The sequence below is a fragment of the Lissotriton helveticus genome, chromosome 5_1 (genome assembly GCF_964261635.1).
Source record: "Lissotriton helveticus chromosome 5_1, aLisHel1.1, whole genome shotgun sequence".
Classification (NCBI taxonomy): domain Eukaryota; kingdom Metazoa; phylum Chordata; class Amphibia; order Caudata; family Salamandridae; genus Lissotriton; species Lissotriton helveticus.
In genome coordinates, this window is record NC_136065.1 from 970,688,193 (window position 1) to 970,709,476 (window position 21,284).

At 42.5% G+C, this 21,284-nt stretch overlaps 1 protein-coding gene across 1 annotated transcript in view; it reads right to left on the reverse strand.

Annotated features, from left to right (window-relative positions):
* Positions 1-21,284, reverse strand: part of JAKMIP3 (Janus kinase and microtubule interacting protein 3) — a 771,326-nt gene that overhangs the window by 395,038 nt on the left and 355,004 nt on the right. The window contains exon 3 of the mRNA XM_078643479.1: positions 1,782-2,279. Within this exon, the coding sequence (XP_078499605.1) occupies positions 1,782-2,279 (498 nt within the window). The remainder of the gene's footprint in view (positions 1-1,781; positions 2,280-21,284) is intronic.

A 21,284-nucleotide genomic window follows, 5' to 3' on the forward strand; every position in this document is an offset into this window, starting at 1 on the left:
CCAAGAACACTTGACCACAATTTTTCAGGAACATTAATAGCTTCTACCAACGACATACAGCACTTTGGGTCAGCGATGACGTGGCTGGAAGCGACTCGGATGGTGTAGTGACTTTCTGGGAGGTGGGCAAGGAGCAAAGTAAAAGATCTGCAACTAGGCTTCAATTTTCCCTTTATTCTTCTTGCTGCCAATGGCATTATCGGCGCTGCCCACAACAACTATTGTTTCCCACTTACCCATTCCACCATTATTCAATAGTTTAGTCTTGTGTTTATGGTAGAATTTAGTGTATGCTGATCTGTGGCCCATGTCTGTTATGGGGAGGTTGGTTTCTTTTTTAGGAGGTAAATGGTACTTGCCATTGCATCTCTAGCAGTCGGTTTTATGGTCCACAGGATGATCAGTGAAGGGTCTTGATCAGTGTTGCCGTGTACGTATGCACAACATTTGTATTTTGTTAAGTTTGTCTAGTAACCAATGACAGTTTTTGTTTGGCTTATAGATGGTGTGTATAATTTATTCAAATGTCAAATCATGAAGAAATATTTTTTTCAGTTTTCTGTACACAAATTTGCAATTTTGGCATAAAATTACATATGATCCAATTAATATAAAAAAATAAAAGTGCTGTCTAAAATGCTTTCAGGCAGGGATGGGGTCCACAATATACGTCGAAAATTAGCGCTACAATAACGTTTCAGTCCGCACTAAAAGGTTTTAATTCTATTGCTTTTCTTCCAACTTTACCCTCTATCCCAGCAAACAGCTCTAAATTGCAAACTTTGGGGCATATTATCAAGGGTGGCGAAAGGGAATTTTCGCCGCTTTAGAGGCCGTTTTCGGCCGCTACGCGGCGATAATTCTATTGACCTATTAGCAAGCTGTCGCCAACAGCAGTTAGCGACAGCTATTAGGTGATAGCGAGCGGTTTGGGGCCTGCTTTGCATGTTAGCGATATTTATCGCTAATGACATTCAAAGTGGGCGTACCCAAACTGTTAGCGACTAAAAACAGTTGCTAACATCGCTATCGCCTATTAGCAAGGCAGGCGTAGTGATGGAAATATTCGCGCTAAGCGTGAATATCCCCAAATACTAACACCTGCCCAGACCAGTTCTTAGCCATGTTATCCAATGGGAGGTGGATAACATGGCTAAGAGCATTTCGTCGCTAATGCGTGAATATCGCTGTATTCTCAGCAATATTCACGCATTTCGCCGCTATCGCGATAAAAAAATCGTCTCTAAGCCTATTTAGCGATAAATATCGCTACTTGTTGGTAATATGCCCCTTTATTTTTAAAACTGACTTTGTCACTTGTTCGTTGAGAAAATAAAAATACATCCGAGTGCACCCGCCTACACCTCAATATTTAGGACTGTTGTAGTGATTCGGATCTGAAACAATCTTTCATCCCAACACTTTTCGTATTTATTGTCCCAACCCCTCATCACAGCACACTTACGAATGTGAGAATATTTGTGAGATTCTCATTTACTTTTACTTTTGAGGTAATGCTACATCAAGCCATTGGTCAAATTCATTGAATCCAGACACCCGAAAACAGATGAATATACACATTATGCTGCATTTTAGAGTCTATAACTGGTTTAAAATATTTGGAGAATAACACGAATCTTTTAGTTTACTATAACAGACAGAGGGCATGAATTAATAATGTGATATGTTTCAGTAGGTGTTAAGAAAATTAATTTTGCAATGTATTAAAGAAATGAAAACAAATATCTTGCTATCAAAAAGGTAATAATTTGAGCACATACCAGTCTGCGTATTTCTCGTTCACATTCCCGCTTGATCCGACTGATTTCCTCCTGATGCAGGTGATACACACTCCTGATCTCTGCGGCCTTCATTTTATCAGCCTGAGCAACCACAGTCAAGGCCTCTTCCACCTGCTTTTTGGCACCCTTTAGCTCAGAAATTTCTTGCTGCATTTTGACTTTCTCTAATTCGAAGGTTTTCTTGGCTTCCTCTCTGGCTTCGCTGTAAAGCACAGTCTTGACCTTCTCAGGTGCACCATCACGCAAGGCACTCACCACGGTCTGCAACCTTTGATTTTCATTGTCTTTAATTTTTATGACCCGCAGAAGCTCGGCTTCGTGTTGCCTCAACAGGGTTTCTCTTACAACTTGCAGCTCCTTCATTTTCTCTTCATGGAGTTTTGCCTTAAGTTCTGTCACCAACACAATATTTTTGTGCTGCTCGTGCTCTTTGATCTGCTTAACTTCCTGGTTTTTGTCCCTTTCCAACTTGGTGGCCTAAAACAACAAGTGAAGATAATTATTCGTATGAGCAATATGGTTGTTGTACAAATCTGTTAAATTGTAGCCATGTGTCCCAGTGACTTATTCTGTAAAACAGTATAATAAAGAGGGTGTCCATACTTTAATGCAAAGAAAAGAAAAAGTGAACATATTTAAGATATCAACAATTACTGCACAGTGTGCTGGCACCTGGATGAAGGAAGTGTCTAAAGGGTGCTCCCTTGTTGAAAGTAAAGAGATACACTCTTTGGATGAGCAGTAAATACTGGTGTTAAGAGATTTCACAAGATAAAAACAATGCCTGGAAATGTTATTAGAAACGATTGCAAATAAACCAAAAATGATGGTGATTTCACAGTATGTAGGTAACAACTGCATACATTGTTAACAATAACTGCAAGGAATGAAAATGATGAAGTGCAGCTATCAGAATACTCTGGAGCCAAGTTAATGACCCATTCTTAATAAATATTTCATCAACTGCCCTCATGGGACACACCCACATTTGGTACATGTTTGAGGTACATATTTGTTTCTAAGTTCTGTGAAATATTATTTGTAATCTGGGCACCACCACACTATCTCTAAAGCTGAAAGGTTGTCCCGCAATGACACAAAGGGCCTCAATGAAGGTTTAGCGGACAGGTTACTCCATTACAAACGCAATAGGACTGTCGTCCGCATTAATTCACGTGCATTACATTCTATAACACTTTTAGTAAGATAGAGAGGATATCTCCCACCTCTGTGATGGAGTACCCTTCTGCGAAACACTAAATCAGGATAAAGAACTTAATGAAATGAAGGATTTATATAGCGCTACATATACCCAAAGGTGTCTAGGCGCTGAAAATAAGTGTACAGGCAGAGGTGCAGTGCTATGGAAGAGGTGAACCAAAATAGCCAGGTTTTCAGGGCCTTCTTGAATTTAAGCAGATTAGATTCTTTTTTTACGGAAATGGGAAGGGAATGCAGTCTCTTCTTCTCACCTTAATAAAATTACCTAATTATTTTCCTAAGTATGAGTCCGTGTAAGTAACTAGAGCCTGGGCCTCGTAGCCTTTTATTTGCTCAGAAATTCATGGTCTTTGTAATTATTTAACCAGCATTGTCAGTGCAAGGGAGTAGTCCAGGTTCCATTCAAGAAGTGGGCGGGGACACTGTCTCTCACGTACACAATTGCTTCACAAGTGTTTTATTATTATTATGGTTTTATGGAATAGTTTTATGGACACTTAGCCATGAAAAACCTTACAACATAAATCATAGCAGTGAGATCATTTTCTTTCTCTTTTGATGTACGTTGCAAGCAACTTCATTGCAATGCACCCTTCATGCATTATTCAAACAAAGGGAAATACTAAGCAATCAATAGGACATGATTATTGATTTCCGTCTTCAATTATTTGTTGCAGGAGCTTTATATACGGGTCCGTCTTGAAAGTAATCGGACAAGTACTGTGGAAACCTTTGTTTGCCTCCCACTTTTGCTCATTATTTTGTGTAGTTCCCTTTTTAGGGGGGGTCTAGTTAATTTATCACAGGTAACACAGGCATTAGCTAGAGGAAGGCAACAATTGTTTCCAATAGCCTGCATAATACAAAACATTTTTGCATGCTGATGTTTCATCTTTACTGTATTAGACTGGCGAGGGGTGCTCTTTGTTCACTAAATTACTGTGTGTACTCACTTATTCATCGAATAGTCGAAGCTACAATTCCAAAGTGTATATGACAATCTATGAAACTCCCGCTTCCAAAAATAAACAAATATTAAATGAATAGTTTTTGGGAGACTTTTTCAAAACATTAAGACAGTGTTGACACCTGATGTGGCATGAATATAATCTACATCCTGTTTGAAGAAAGTTGAATATTTTTTCTGATGCAGAGGTTATGTCTGAGCAGTACTAAGCAGTGCAGCTTGCCTGTCCCAAACCTTCCCTTTTCCTCAGCTTCATCACATGGCGTCCATTATGAACCTGGAACTAGCAAGAGGCTGATTGTGCCAGTGTGTCACAAGAAGTTTGTGATGAGGCTGGCATATGAGGTAATTCTTGCTCGCACTTTGACCTTAAAATGAACAAATAAAGGCTCTCTTTGATCTTCTACTAGCTCAGCACTGGCGTGAATCTGGTGATTTTTTACTGCACTTTCCCCACTTGTTAATCTGGAAAGTCTCAAGGTCAGAAAACAGTGATCACTGTACCTGTGTTTTTTAAGGGGAAATGTTTGTTCATTGATCTCTATCAAGTACATGCTTGTTATGTTTTACCATGCCATGAGACATTCCGTGAAGCATTACCATTCCTTTGCTGGACCTTGCTAGTTGGGGATCATTAACCTGGTCAGTTTGCGACAAGAAGACCTTTTAGACCAAAGAACAATATTGATGTCCACATCCATGAAGGCCTTATAAAAGGAGTGTGGGGAGAATTACAGGTTCTCCATCTCCTACCACCCATGAACGACTGAATTTATGGCACATTTGAACAAAATGCTCGGAGCATAATAGGAAATCTGGAAACCCCATTAAGGAGGAAGCGAGACATCCTCTTTCTATGTCTGCTTTTACAAACAGGGAGGTGGCACGAGATAGCGATGAGATCAGCACCTATAAATTGAATTTTGGTCACAATGTTTGAGGTCTCCTCACTCTTTTTAATGAGGATTAAGAAGGCAATCCAAGATCTCCCACAGGTGCAGTGGTTGATTATGGTGGGATTTTGAAAGATAATAGTCCAGCTTGTGCATAAAGCCAAGACTAATATCAAGCAAGACAGGGGTTCAGCATGGATTTGTAGGATCAAAAGGAAACTCTGAGTGTGTATATGGAATGCCAGTAATGTTCCCCATGGAGCCTATAAAGAGACATGCTTCAGAAGAGAAATGGACTGGTACCTAAACTCTTCAAAAAAATCAATGATGCCAATGATATACTTCATATCAGGGCCACTACGGACCCCCATGTCATGTTCCATGTAAAAGTGGGCCAAACTCTACCATCAGCAAAAGGAACTCATAGTACTCCTTATCACTTCAGATAAGGAAGAAAAAGAGAGTGAGTATCTATCTGAAATGCTATAGGGATTGAGCAAGGGCGCTTCTTCAAGGGCATTCAAATCTCCCTATCTGAAATCCCAGCAACTAGCGAAGTTTAAGTCCCTGTTAGGGTGCTTTTTTGAGTTGGTTTCTTTGACACCAAATCTGATGCCTTGATGTATCCTCAGCGCTGACACAGGAGCAAGCTTGCCTGTCAAGTGCAAGGCACACACAAGTGTCATGGGCAGAGTCATGGGTAGGCATAGATTCACCTGGACCACCTAGAAACAAACAAATGATAAAACTATAGATAGAGCAAAGGCAATACCACTTCAACCTGTAGGTAGAAATACAAAGAAAAATGACGAGCAACATTTCAGACACACCCACTCAGCCTGCAGAGAGGGTCAGACAAGGAAGTTCATGTGAAGAGGCTCCTAGTTGAGCATAACAAACAGCAAGACCACCAATACTAGACTTGGTGTTTGCCAACAAGTCAACAATTTGAAGCTTGGAAAACTTTGCTCTTCCACCTTCAGTCCAGGAAGATGAAAGCAGAGAACTGTCAGAATTAGCGCATGGATGTGATGGATAGGTTGTAGCATCAGGCTATCTCTAGAGGGTTAACATAGTACAATGGACTAACCAATGATGGTGCTTTCATCAGCTACTTAAGTAGTAATCACATAGCCAGTATGAGAAGCACACTAACCTGAGGCATGCGAGTACAAGGTCCAACTGTATCAACCACACAGGATGGTTATTGCAGAACTGTATACAGACTGCATTCATTCAATCAAGTGCAGATGAATATTTGATATTTCTGCTTACTTTTTTGCAAGGTAGATCAACAAGATTCTACGGTCAGACATGCAGGTACCTTTGGAGTTCCTTAATGTTTCTCGGGTAATCTTGATACAGGCTTCAATTTTTTGAAGCTGCCAATTTTAGTTAAGTTACTTTTTTCCTTTTGCAGACTCATGAACTTTTTCCACTAGTTTCGTCTAATACTTTGTTTTCACTGATCATTGGTCAGGAGGTGGGTGACAAGTGAAGGGAGGAGAAGGTGGCTTCATACCATATGTAATGTCTAACAGTCCATTTTTGCACATGCATTCAGTTAGCATGCCAAAGTCATGCCGCCCGGTGAAGATTCACTTCTCCCACACCCAGACCAGGGTTGGAGATACCTTTAAGGCAGTCTCATTTAGTACAACATAGTGCTCCTAGTCAACTGAGGCAAACGCAAAAAGAACAGATGATGGACGAAATGGTAAACAAGTCAAACATTCACCCCAGTCACAGATCTAGGTTTAATCCATCATTAATTCACTCGCCTGGCCAACTCAGTTTGGACCCAGCCACATGCAAATCAGTCTTGACCCTGCTCCCCATGGGAACAGTCCAGCCACAACTGCCAGGCCAAGTCCTCCCAGAACCGGAATCAATCATCCTGGGACCGGTTTCAGGGTATCACCCCATATCAGCCAGGTTAGCTTGAATCCAGTAACGCAGAGAGCACGGTCCCACATCTGAGCATACCCTTCCCACTTAGGGTAACAAAAGCAAAAAGAACAGATGATGGACGGATTGCTGAACAAACAAAACATTCACCCCTAGTCACAGATCTGGGTTTAGTCCATCGTTTTATTGCTCACCATGCCACCCTAGTTTGGACCCAGCCATATGCAAATCAGTCTTGACCCTGCTCCCCATGGGAACAGTCCAGCCCCAAAAGCCAGACCAAGTCATCCCAGAACCAGAGTCAATCATCCTGGGACCGGTTTCAGGGTAGCAGCCCTCATCAGCCAGGCTAGCTTGATTCCAGTAACACAGAGAGCACGGTCCCACATCTGAGCATACCCTTCCCACTTAGGGTGACAAAAGCAAAAAGAGCAAATGATAGACGGATTGCTGAACAAATCAAACCTTCACCCCCAGTCACAGATCTGGGTTTAATCCATTGTTTTTTAGTCACTTTAGGCAATCAGCATATTTAATCTTTGGGCATTTCCACAAAATATTCCCCAAGTTAGTTCAGAAAAAGACATCCCCTCCACCCAGAACATGTTTTAGAACCACTTTGGAAACATAACAAAGGCATAATTAGTGTACAATGTTTAATAGCCAGGCATTGGTAAAATGTAAAAGTGAGAGCTATGACACTCTTACAAGGCAAAATACCAAGATGTCATTTATTGCAATCTCATATATTAGTTGGTTGATTTCTCAGAATTTCATGCCTTTCCCCAAAACAAACAGAACAATCCTAATAAAACACTTTTGATGCTATGACAGTCTCAACTTAATTAGTGTACAATTCACATATCTCTAACCAAACAATTCACAATTTTAACAATGGTGAATCGATATCGGTGGACTAAAGTCTGTGCCATTACATACTTAGCACTTTCTTCTAGTTCATTGTTCACTAAGCCCTGCTGTGATTCTTTTGCAGACACAATTTTGGAGTAACATCAACACACTAAAATCCTTGCTTCAGCGCCCTGCACTACTCAATTGGCCTTCAGTGTTAGCTATCTGGATACACTCATCATTAAACACCTAATATTGTATGTAAAATGCACACATTAAACCTATGCCAATCTGCATAATAACCTACACATGAGATCCCTCTTTAAAGCGAATTTTCACAGCTTAATATGCTTTTGTATACAAGAAACTTGACCAAATTCCTATGTGAGCAGTTATAACACTTTCATCTAGTAATAATACCACAATTACTAATAGGTTCAGTCAAGTCTCAGTAAATTAAACCCTGCTCAACTCTGGGTAGCTTAGCACATGAACAGTCAGGCTTAGCTTAGGAGGCAAGTATGTGTAAAGCATTTAATACCACCAAAACAATAAATAAGTAAGACACAAGTAAGTAAGACACAACACAATGAAAATCCAACACCAATCTACAACATTTTTAAAAATGTTATCTTTAAAGTGACACCAAAATGGCAAAAATCCAATGTAGGAAATCAGAGAGTTAATTTTTCAAAGAATAAACCAAAGATTGTGCATTCTTGCATCAAAAAGCTTAAAGCACCATTCACGACTATCTGGTCATGCTGGACCGGGGCAAAGTCAAGGTTTTAGGGCAACCATGATGAAGCATGGTCAGATATTCAGAGGGGTAGGTCCCGGTCAAAAGTTTACCTTTGGACATGGTCTTTTTCTTGGGGCTTTTCTCTCAACGAAGGGCTTATTGGCAGGTCCTCGAGTTTCTCAGATCTGAAGGTCAAGTCACAGATGGGTGTTGAATCCTCGACTGCGAGAGGGGTTTCGAAGTGGTCGTCGACGGCTTCCCTCTCGAAGTTGAGTTGGGCTCCGCCTGGAGCTTTTCAGCGTGACAAACCAGCAAGGTCGAGCCGATCGGCAAGTTGAGGTCGGTGTCTGGCCTCACAACGTTGAGCCAATATCATTCTGGAGCTTCTCTGCAAAACGTTGCAGAAAGTTTCCAAACTTTTAAATCCTGGAGTTTCTTTTTTCCTTTGTGGAAAACTGAAGTCCGGTACCACCAGTTATGGGTTCAGAGGCTCTGGATTGCGTCTTGGGGCTAGAACTCAGTTTGCCACAATGCACCTGCACAGTCCAGAAAAAATCCAGTTGCAACTGGTCAGCTGGGGTGATCTTCTCTTTTTCTTGCAGGTGACTTCTTCCAGCTCTGCTGTATCTGTGGCTGATCAGAGAATCCACTCTCTTTAATTTGAGTCAGGCACAGTCTTTTATTTGTGGAGCCTTGTGAGTGCAGTAAGTACAGTCCTTCTGTGAGCAAGCCTACTGTGATGCAGTCCAAGGGTCCAACAGGGCAGTCCTTCTTCTTCTTTTGATATTACACGCAGTGATCTGAGGAGCTCCTGCAGCTCTCCCATATATATCCACCATTTTGGGCTGGCAAGAGGTGGAATACCCCCACAATTAGGGGTAAAGCTATCCCTCTATGCTATGACCACTTCCTGCATTGTTTGGCATATTTTTGACCCAAAAATATAAACATAGAAATTATCTCCTTGGTGTGTGTGTGTCTGTGTAACCCAACCAAGAGGTGCGGCTAACATCTGACTACATTCCCCTTCTAGCGATCATAATTTAATTGGGTGGGGCTACCATCTGGCTGGGGATCAATGAAGTCGGGGCTGGCCTGGGTCCTATGTGTTGGATTCCGTCCACTCAGCCCAAACACTGCAGGAACGAAGCACAAACCAATCCACTTCCCCAACTCCTGTACCACTCACAAGAGGTAACTATGAGTAAGCACATGAGCCAGAAAAGGGGGTGGAAGAATTTTTAGGAGACACCAAGTCCGCTTTCACCCTTGCTAGAGCAATATGGACACAGCACCCTCTTCCACGCTTCTGCACCTACATAAACAAAAGCACACTTCAGAAAAACATCCAACAGAGTCACAACAAAGAAAGTATCGTAAAGCTGTGATGGTAATCACTCCTACCATTCAACAATGCAGGGTTAGCTTCGGGAAATCTTCAGGTGGCATACAACCAATGACCACACTCCAAAACAAGATAACTCCTCTTGTATACGGAGTATCACGGAGCATGTTAATTTGTCCAAAAAGTGTCTCCTTCGTGATTAGGGGAAAAAGAATGCCTTAAAGTCAGGCCAATACAAAAAAAAACTGCAATTGCTTGTGGTATTAAAAGATCAGGACCAAAACAACCCGGGGCCAAGGAGACTCGTAACCCCACTGTTGGAAGCTCAAAAGCGGACTCGCGGAATGACCTGAAACGTCATTTCCGCACAAAACGACAGGAATAGGCAAACGAAAGACGCGCAAGGAAACGACCCGAAAGTTCGTGTCCTCAGCGTCTTTCCGAACACTGCAATGTTTTCAGAATGAACTTCCCATAGGAATGCTTTTGCTAAAACGGAAGACGGGGTGGGGAGGGGGGAACTAAACTCAGCCTAAACAAGTTGGGAAGGAAAGGGCGGAATAAGGGACCCACTGATACTTCTGGAAAGAACGGGAGACTGATAATCGGGAAACACAATAATCAGGGAAGGAAAAAATCCTATAAGGGGACTAGAGTTACTCACGAGCCCGTGAGCAACCAAAAAGCAAGGAAAAAACAGCCATCTCAGGAACATCACCAGGAAACAGGAACCCACACACTATCGATATCAAGCACTGATATCAAGGTAGGACTAACCTTTATCCCTGTCCTGGCCGGTCACCTGATACTCATACATAGCCACAAACATAGGACTACACTCAGATCCTAACACTATGACATCTGATCTCCTGCCTTTGATGTCAGCTAATCTTCCCAGCCCCATTCTCTCCCTGGCTTTTCCAGGAAGCAAATCTCCTCCAAACAAATGGCTGTATTGTTTCAGCCCCAGGCCTCCTCACACCTACTCAGGTAGCAGCTTGGCTCAGGCTGTAAAATGCTGACCAATCAGAAAAGACTGCTACAGGGCTGCTTTAGGTAATTCAGGATTGCAGGTTCTAAAGATACTTTCCTGTAATAGTTATAATGAATCTGACCTTGGTAAGTTGTTGGACTTTTTGTAATCATAATTTTGATACTTTGAATGATATATCTAGAAAGCTCCAATCAAAAGTTAGACATTATTAAGTATAATAAAGCCTTTCTATGTTAACCTATGGGGCTATCAGCATTACAATAGGGAAAACTACTTTGGCTACTTTTATCTATCAGGGCATATAAAACATATTTTATATTGTCCATGCTTTAATAACAATGCACCCTACCCTTGGGGCACCTAGGTCAAACCTTAGGGGTGACTTAAATATAATAAAAGGGTAGTTTTGGGACTTTGGAAATACTTTTAATTCCCACTTTGGATTTGAACATTGTTTTATTTTAAAACCAGCCTGCAGGGCAGGCCTGGCTTTAAAATGATACAAGACACCACAGCAGTGGACACTTAAGTGCATTAAGTCGCCTATGGTCTCTATGTTTACATGCCCTACCATATACGAAGGACTTTCAGGTTTATTGTCTTTGCCAATTAGCATATACCTTTAGAGGACAGAGCACTGGCCCTGGGCTCGGTTAGCAGAGCCCAGGATTCTTTCAGAGTCAGTAACCACCACATCAGTGACACAAAGAGGTGATCAGGACAAAAACAGTGACCTTCCTATAGTGGATGTGCTCCTTGTCAAAGGGAGAATGCCATAACTCAAGTGAAGTAAGCCAATGGCTTACATGGGCTGGCCCATTGCCCCATGTTGTTTGAAGTAGTGGCAGGAGTAAAAATGTGAATGGCACAATAACAGAGCGATAGACGAAGAGGGATGGCTGAAAGTCCAATACTAATGTATATTATCAGTATAATTTTAGTAAAATCAAAATATTTTCGCAAATTCCAAACTAAAACTCATGTAAGGGTGATAGCATAAATATCGTCATTGGCATGCCTGACAAAATCTAACCCACACCCAACATACAGCGTCTCAGTCGGAAGAAGTCCATGAAAGATATGTTTGATATTGTATTGCCTATGAATACAAGCCATAAAACAGATTCAGAACATCCTGACACATCATTTTTTTCAAAAGCAGCTGAAACAAACAGTAAATAGAGACACCAACTAGAACCAAAATGGTGGCTTAATTACTATCTTGAAGACAAACATTATTTAATATCACATATATCGTATAAACAAAAAATGATGGGAGGAATGCTTGCAGATTGCCAACCATTGGCAATTGCTAGGGGTAGCATTTCAATTCATCCTTCTTTTTCCCACCAAAAGACAAATTACAAGAATTTCTCCCATGATCCTTTACGTGCTTTTTGTAACACCCCAAGGGCATACCCAGGCGTGTGTCCATTGCTCATGTGCCAATGCAACCATTCTACCCCAGACTGATGAGCCCCAATCAGGGTGAAACAGGTCTTGGGTTGATTGTGTTGTGGTTCAGGGAGGATCTGTCCTGGCAGTTTGGGCTGGACTGTTCCTTTTGAAGCAGGGTCAATACTGACTTGCAAATGGCTGGGTCCAAACTGAGGTGGCATGGTCGGCAAAAGAACAAAAAGTTGGAATGAGTCTCCAAGTGATTAACAGTGGTTGGACATATTGCAAGCATTCCTCCTGTCACCTTTTGTGTATGTTACATGTACCTTATTACAAAGTATATACCAGCAACAATAATACATAACACTTCAACAACAAGGTCTGCAGGATACATACCCGTCTAAAATAAATGAATTATAATCTGACATTTTAGAGAGTTGAATGATCCAAAAATGAAGCCAGATGTTAAAATGTTTAACTGATACATTTTTAATATACTTCATTTAAAATACCAGTGATCTGCTGTGCCACTGCTATCAGATTTGGAGCTCACCATAGGAAGACGCCATCAAATTGCTGGGTTACTGGCTTGCCTTTAACTCGTGGTGCCTGCACCAACTGACCTCCTTTGCAGTACCAAATATTACGTTTAAAAGAACACCTTATTCTGGTAAATATCAGTACACGGCATGGTCATCTAGACCTTGTCCACATCTCGTTTAAAAACCTTGCAAATGAGTCTTGTGGAGAGTTGTTCAGGAATCACTCTTAAATATTTCCTATCATTCAGATTGGTAACTGAAAACCTTACGTCCGAAGCTGAAACCCTAGTGTTAGAAAAAACAAACCGCGATCAACTTGATCCAGGAAACCACATTCCCATATCAAACATGACATTTCCATTGTCTTTAGTGAGGTGAGTTGTTTCAGAGGAGTTGACTAAATTCTTGTAAGGTGGCAATGACATGGACAATTCTCAAGCAGGTCTCCACCCATTTAGAAAAAAACAGAAAGTGTTGCTGACTGAGTTGGAACAATGGTCACAAGGATAGTGTTGGGACCCTTACAGACTCTATAAGTCAGAGGCTTTCGGCACTGTTAGTCACTGAGTCTTTTTACAGAGGCTCTACGTGACTGGGACTCAAGGTTCCACTTTGGCTCTGATTCATTCCCTTCTGTCAAGAAGGCAATGTCACCTTCTGCTTTCATGCCAAAGAATGATGCTCTGGGGATCACAACACCCTGCCCTAGCTTCAGTATCCGATCTCATTGATCAGTTGCATTAGCTCCTTTGGACTGGTTTAACACAATCATAAGGATAACACGCAGTCACACTTCATATCAAATACCCAGCCAAGGACATCTTTAAAAAGCTCTGAGGCATATACTAAGTAGTCGATAAGTGGAGGCTAATCAACAGATTACAGTTAATCCTAGCAAAAAGCAGAGGTCTACAGTGCCTGACTCAGCTGAGACACCCCAAGCCGTGGGGTCAGGAGACTACATTGCCCCACACTATTTAAGACAGTGTAAAAAATGTTGTCTGCAAAGACGTCACAAGCACCTTACATTACCTCGGTGTTGAAGACATACATTATTTGACTAAAGGTCATCAGTAGAATGTTCACATACTATCCCTTCCCCTACTTTGTGCATGCAGTTCTTACTTTGCTGAACTGAATACCCAATATGTCGACCCATCCCCATGTGTCATCTGTTCATAATTCCTCTTAAAGTAGCTGAATAAACTTCAATATGCAGCATCCAGGGATATTGTTATACCATCAATACAAACCCGCATATCCTCAATTCTTGCTGACTGCCACTGTTCTACCGTGGAAAAGCATGTCCAGATAAAGTCACTCTCCTTCACCCAGTAGGTATATGATGTTAATGGATCCCTGTTCTCAGGAACAATCAGCAAACCAATGAAATACCTTCAGTTAGCCTTTGCCCTCCTTCTTCCTGCCCCAATCTATCCAAGACAGTGGTAAGTCAGAGTAACAGGAAGGGCCTTCTGGGCGCTTACGCCCACCAAGGGCATCCTTTGGAAATCCACTAAATCCAAAATCATATCAGTTTTGTAAAAATAACCTGGTTGTGTTTGTGATAGAAGTGGCAAAACAAATATATACTCTCCTTGTACAGCTGCAAATGCCACACAAAGGGAGGGCAAGGTTCAAAGAGGTGCAAAAATAACACAGGCGGCACAAAGAAAGCAAGGGCTACAAAATAGCAAATTTTTTTTTTTTTTTTTTTTTAAGGGTTTTATTGAAGAAGACAAGAGAATTTACATAAATCGGGTGTCATACACAGAATACAATATAACGATAGGTGAGCGAGTATACCAATGCATAGAAATCAATTCGCAGAAGTATGTAGCTGTAGCAACGATATATACATTAAAGAGGAGAAACGATCAGCAATCGGACAAAACAACAGCCTGCAAAGTTCGCCCACCCATGATTCAGGATAATGAAGACCAAATTAGACACCCGATTAAGTAAGAAAATCGGTGCAGGAGAAGCGACCCATCTCTTGTGAAAGAAGAAAGGAAAGAGAAAAAAAAAGGCCATAGAACTAAACAAAGGTAAAATAACAAACCCCTCCCCATTCCCCCCACCCTGCACCCCTGCAATGGCTACGGCCCATCCCCACTAGCAGTGTGCCTGTCGCCCCGGAACTAGACCTAAAAGTAGGAAAAAAGAGTGGAGGAGGGCATATCAAACAGGCCCCCGGTCTCCCTTACCCCCCGCCAGCAGCAACCCACCCCACACATCTCCAGAATAATAGAATGTAACGAGTAAAATCCAACGGGGGGAAGCTCGTAAGAACCACCCCTCTCCCGCGCCATTATGAGATACAAATCCCGTGTCAAATGAAGTCATTTTGCAAACCCATCCAGTAAAAGTGAAAGTCAACCCTGGCCGCTACGATTCTTTATGCGAGCCCTGTCCACTCGAACCGCCATCTCAATAGGAGAATCAAAATATAGAAAAAGTTCAAAGTCAGTACGGAAGGATTGAGACCAGGATAGCGGTACACGAAATCCAAAAGTCAAACGGAGTTCACTGCCACCCAGAAATAGGTCGCCAGAGCGTGTTTGAACCATCTGGGAGAAAAAGGGCGAGGTATCAATCCAACAGTCACTGGAGAACTCACTCTGAAATAAAAGATGGTCCATATCCATCTTGGGCGGTCTCGGCGTAGGGCAGGATGCACCTGTGATAGTCCCGGGCTCGCATGCTGCAGTTCGGGAGTCGAAGAAGAATACAAAGTCCGACTTCAGCGCGGGGCCCTCTGTAACAGTCGGAGCTTGCCCCGCGGGTAAAGCAGCTTGTTCCAGAACCAACAAAGGGTCGGAGTCCGGTCTCCGACAGATGATAGCGACCGTTACGACCATCCTCTGGACGATGTCGGTGACTCGTGAATGGAGCTCCCCAATGGCGGCCAGGACAGTATGCAGCGACGGTATACATTCCACCCGCTCCATCGCCCCTCACGAAGCGACCGAGCAGGTCTCTGAACCCCGCAGCTCGACTACTCCGGGGCACCAGGCACAAGCAGAGCCGATGACAACTGTGGGCACTCTCAAAAGCGCGATCTCAACACCGTCGCCGCCAGCGAGGAACCAAGCCCAGCGACCCCGGGAGCTCAACGGGGCCTCCGAGCAGCGGATCCCTGACCACAGCAAACGATGCGACACGCCGCCATAGCTGCGAGATAAAACTGCCACCGAACCACCATCCAAAACGGACAAGAAACACTCCACTTCAGGAGACTTACGCCACCCACGTCCCACGGCCGATGTTATTCAACTCCAACCCGGCTGGGTTAGAAATCGAGTCCCCGGCTTCAACTCTGGGTTAGGCCGAGAATGGAACACGGCGTATCTTCATTATTCAAGCAGCTAGAAATTCCGGGATTCCACCTTTAGAGTCAGGAACACTTCAGCTGCCCGGGAGTCCGGTGAGCGATCAGGATAATCGTCAGGATTTATGAGCAACTGGCGGAGGTCGGCGGAGCCGGGAGCTTATGCGGCCATCTTGGTTGCTAGCGTAGCTCCTCCCCAAAATAGCAAATTTATATAACAAAGCAACAGTAAATAATAATAAAATTAGATAAAATACATAACATTACTTTCCAAAACAACATTAAAATACATTATCATACCAACATTAAGGGGCTGATTACGATGAGTATCTGAAAGCCTCCGACCTCATGTCGGAGGCTTTCCAACACTCATCATCGGTTTAAATTCCGACCGGCGGATTATGTTACAGCCGGTCCGAATTGAAACTGGCCGGTCATTCTGGCTTGCTCCCGACGGGCTCCAGGAGCCAGTCTGCCAGCCAGAGACCGGCCTGTAATCCAAATGGAAGGTGTTTCTGCCTTCTGGATTACGATGCACGGTTTTCAGCAGGATGTCCATGCTGGCCTTTCCGACATAAAATCTTGTCGGAAAGCATCTTTGGGGGCCCAAGCAGGGCTTCTTTCTGTTTTCGGCATCTGGTTGGGGGCCGAGGGGACGCCAAAGGTGTCCCCTTGTTGATCCCTGCACCCTGTGGCAGGCACCTTGAGATGCCTGTCACGGGGTGCAAGGATGAACACAGAATCCTATTCCTCAATGGGAGTTTGTGTTAGAGACGGTTTATGGCCATAACACAGGCTCCCATAGAGGAATGGGAGTATGCAACCGCACCATGCATCGTGATTAGGTGGTCGGGACCTCTTACCGGAGGTCGGTCAGTCCTGTTTCTGCAACGGTGTCCGACATCGAAATATGCACCTAAATAGCATAGCTTTACTACCCTGAAACTAAGTGCTATGGAATTAAATAATAAAGTGTTTTTAGGACCCTCTTTTGTGCTTTCTATTGCCTATTAATGCAAGCTTTGACTTTGACCATAGAATGTGCAATAAATCAGTTAGGCCTTGTTCTCTTGTGAACTTGACAGCATGTGTTTACTGGCGTAGGGAAATAACCGCTTTCAGAAAAAGCCAGTTAACGTGTAGCAAATGAACACAGTGTACTCTGCAAAGGGCAACAGTGTGAGGAGAAACTATGTCAGTGATAATTTTAAAAAGAGCAGTTTAATCAGGCAGTGTTCCTCTAGATATGAGGTTCTTGGTGGAGATTAGAAGTTGACCTATCTATAAATAAAGAGTATTAGATGGGAACATATGTATATTTAAAAAAAAGGTTAGCAAAAGGGGAGATATATAAACCTCGACGGAATATCAACATTATCAAACGCCCCAGAGAAACTTTTATTTTTCAAACAGATGAACGGGTTTTAGATAGAATTGCTTTCAAAATATGCGTAAGGCTCGAAATTGTCCAATATCCCAATTTGTTTTCAATGTGACGACCTCTTTCACAGAACTGCGTTTTTTTCTTAAGAGATTGGATGTCATGTTGTAAGACTTATGACGGATTTTCAATGCCACTCTGACTTTGCTGCTTTGAAAGCTAGCCATTTGTTCTCCACCTATCGCTTAAGACATCATATAAATCCTGAGATAAGTTATAAGCCATCATGAACAAGGCTCAACACATGCTGCAGAAACTGCCTAATCAAAGGGCATTTTTAAAGTAAATGCGGAAGTGACCTTGAAGGAGAAGAGGACCTTAAATACATTTTTTCTCATTGATAATAGGGCAAGATGCCGTGGGCCTTATCATTTTTGGTAACAGAATAGGTGTTATGATATGTCATCTTATGCTACGTTACATTAAATGACTAAAGAAGTATTGCTGACTAAAAATAGAGAAATTAAGCTGCCACCCAAAAGGGAAAATCAGCCAGAATATAATAATATCTAAAACGTCTAAGGATGCATTTCTAGTTACACTTCTAGCTATGTAAGTTGATTTTAACTGCCAAACAAAGAATTAAAGGAGAAAACTAAATGGGTGTAGGCGTCCCCCCCCTTCCTTAACTTTAGAAGTGACGAATAACAAGGAAGAAGGCTGGTGATTGATGCGTGGGCTTGCCCACGTGGACATTTGAGGGGGTGCAGCACCTCTGCAAACAAGCAGTGCGACACAGTTGTAGTCCATCAGACAGAATAAGCATTGGTAATGCCCATAGGTCTGACTTTATTGTGCTGCACCCTTGACTCACAAAGCCAGACCCCCCCCCCCCACCATCCATGCACGCTGGTACACTCCTCACCGTGAACTTACACAGGCACGCAACTCGCTTTCAATGACACTACTACCCATCAATTCACAAAGGCACAACTCATGCTACACTCATAGAGGTTGACCCCTCCCCTGCTCTCACAGGCACACACTACCTCTGCGCCCAGAGAAGCATACCTACACTACTCACAGTGCACTAATACAAGCATACCGCTCAGCTTGTATGCAAACAGGCACACCACTCACACTGCATTAACAATGAAATATCCTGCACTTACCTAGGAACTCCCCTAACCCTGGTATCGTGCACACATACAGGAATAACCCACTCTGCACTTAAAAACTCACCTCACCCCTTGCACTCACACAGGCATACACACCACTCACCCAGCATGCACATAGGAACAAGCGAACACCCAAAGGACCTCTCCTCACTTCGGCACCCACCACTCTCACAGGGGCTGCACTCATGTAGACAAAACTCACAATACACTCATCCAAATTACTCCCTCTTGCACTCAAACAGGCAAACTACTCATGCTGGACTCACATAGACATTCCAGACTCATTACACAACCTTCACTCAAACAGGCACACCTTGCATCCTGCACTCACGTAAACACACCAGTCACCCTGCCCACCTCTTCGACTGCAATCATACAAGCACACTTCTCAGCATGCACACATACAGCTACACACCTTAACCTGACACCCTACCCTGCACGCATACACGTATCACCCACTCTACACTCATACACTCATACAGATACCTCTTCCCTTCCACCCATACACCCTGGAATCACACAGGCACACTGGACTCACGCAGGCACATCTCTCACCCTACGCTGATAAAGACACACGTCTCACACAGACACACCAGTCACCCTGCACACAAACACAGATACACCACTCGCATAGACACATCTTTTACCCTACACTCACACAGACAACACCTCTCACTATGCCTATCTTTGTGGCTGCAAACAAGCAAACAGGCAGTCCAATAACCCTGTATGCAGACAGGGTTAGTGGACTGCTCACTGGCACTCATGCCATACCACTACTCCTGCACTTGCAATAGACTTCCCCCAACCCGGCACTCATACAGGCATAACTTACTCTACACTCATACAGACATCTCTCCTCTTGCATTCACACAAGCATACAGCTCACGCTGGGCTAACAAAGACAGCATACGCACACCGACACCATGCACCTTACAGTCTCACAGACACCACCCTCTTTCACTCACACAGACACCACTCAGCTACACTCGCATTGACACCACTCTCCCTTCACACCTCTCCAGCTGTAAGTATACATGCACACCATACATCCTGCATTTACACATCTCACACTTCATGCACACATCAGCCCCATGAGTTATCACAGAGAATGTAGGGTAATTCCTCCATCCATCCATCCATCCATTATTGTACACATGCATCCATACACACACATACATACATGCATACATACACACATGCATGTACATCGATTTATACATACATATATACAGCGACTTTGCTTCAGCCCTCTTCTGATATTGGTCGATCTGAGTGTCAATCTCATTCCTTCCATGATAGCAGTGGTACAGTGGTTAGCTTCATCCACTGGCTCTATTTTCCTATAAGTAAAGACAGTTTACCTGATCATATGTGCACTTCTGCCTGAAAATGTGTGTGCATCCTAACAACGGCTGGCGGCCTAGTCATTTAGTTTCCCGTTCTCTCTTTTTATAGGTCCTCATAATTGTCTCTACTTCTCCTTTTTCATTATATTATTATTATTTCTGTACATACAACTCATTGGACAGGAGACTCCCTCTTGCAGCTCATTTAATCTGCCGCATCCCATGTGGCCATTGCTTCTGAACTGGGTTGCCAACTTGGCATTTTTTGTCCATCGTGGAAACTGTTTATCATTCTAAGATGGCCAGCACATTGCTTCCAAACGTGGGCAGCATATTAAAAGTGTAAAACAATAATACACTATGTATAATATATAGCATTTTTCCTATTTTAATTCTTCTAATGTATCTTTGATATGCTTGTTAATTTGTGTGTGTTTTACAGTGGAGGGGGCGGTGATGAGCATTACAATGAGTCAGACGGTGGATTGATGAGTGCCTGGGTGCAAAGATGCTGATCAGAATTAATTTATGAGAATGTGTTGAGTGCCTAAGCACACCATTGACCGAATAGTTGATTTCAATTATAAGCCACACCTATTTGCACTATCAGTGGTTATTTCCATAAAAGATATATTCTATTGCTAATCAAAATCAGTAAACTAGACGTTTCTGCCCATGAAAGGAATCCCTCTTTAACTTCACAGAGGTATGTTTTTATTACAGTAAGAACGTCTGGGCTACTGGGCCATACAGTGAAGTGTTGCTGATGCAGTGTAAAAACTGATCATCCTTTACACGATACCTACATCTACAATGAGAACGATGACAGCCAAATAAACTGAATGTGCACCTTGCACACATATTAGAACATGCCAATGATTATGAGAAAATGTAGGTACATGCACTGCAAAATAGTGCTCAGATTGTAGAATTAGTGGAAAAATATATGATGTGTATCTAAAATGTCTAACACTTGATTCTCCAATAAGTCTGAAGTATGCTAAAAATTCTAAAACAGCTGTGCATTTACTTTTCAAACTGAACCTTTCGTAATTAAATAGTTAACAAGAATTGATGTATGTAAGATACAGTTATAAAAACATAATTTGCATTTCTCACAACTATAATGATTTACATGCTGATTTTAAAATTGAAATACTCGCAAAGCTATTCTTCTACTCTTTCTGAAATGTACTACCGAATTTTGGTGTATATCTGCTATGCTTCGACATGTTGCCTCATAAAAGTGGAGTCTCAAATTTCCTAAAACGATAATGGTTACTAAATGTATGCTCATATATTACGTGTATATATTTTCTAGTTCGTAGCAGCAGGCTATATTTGCTATTTAACACGCTTTATGAGAATCTTTGACACTTGA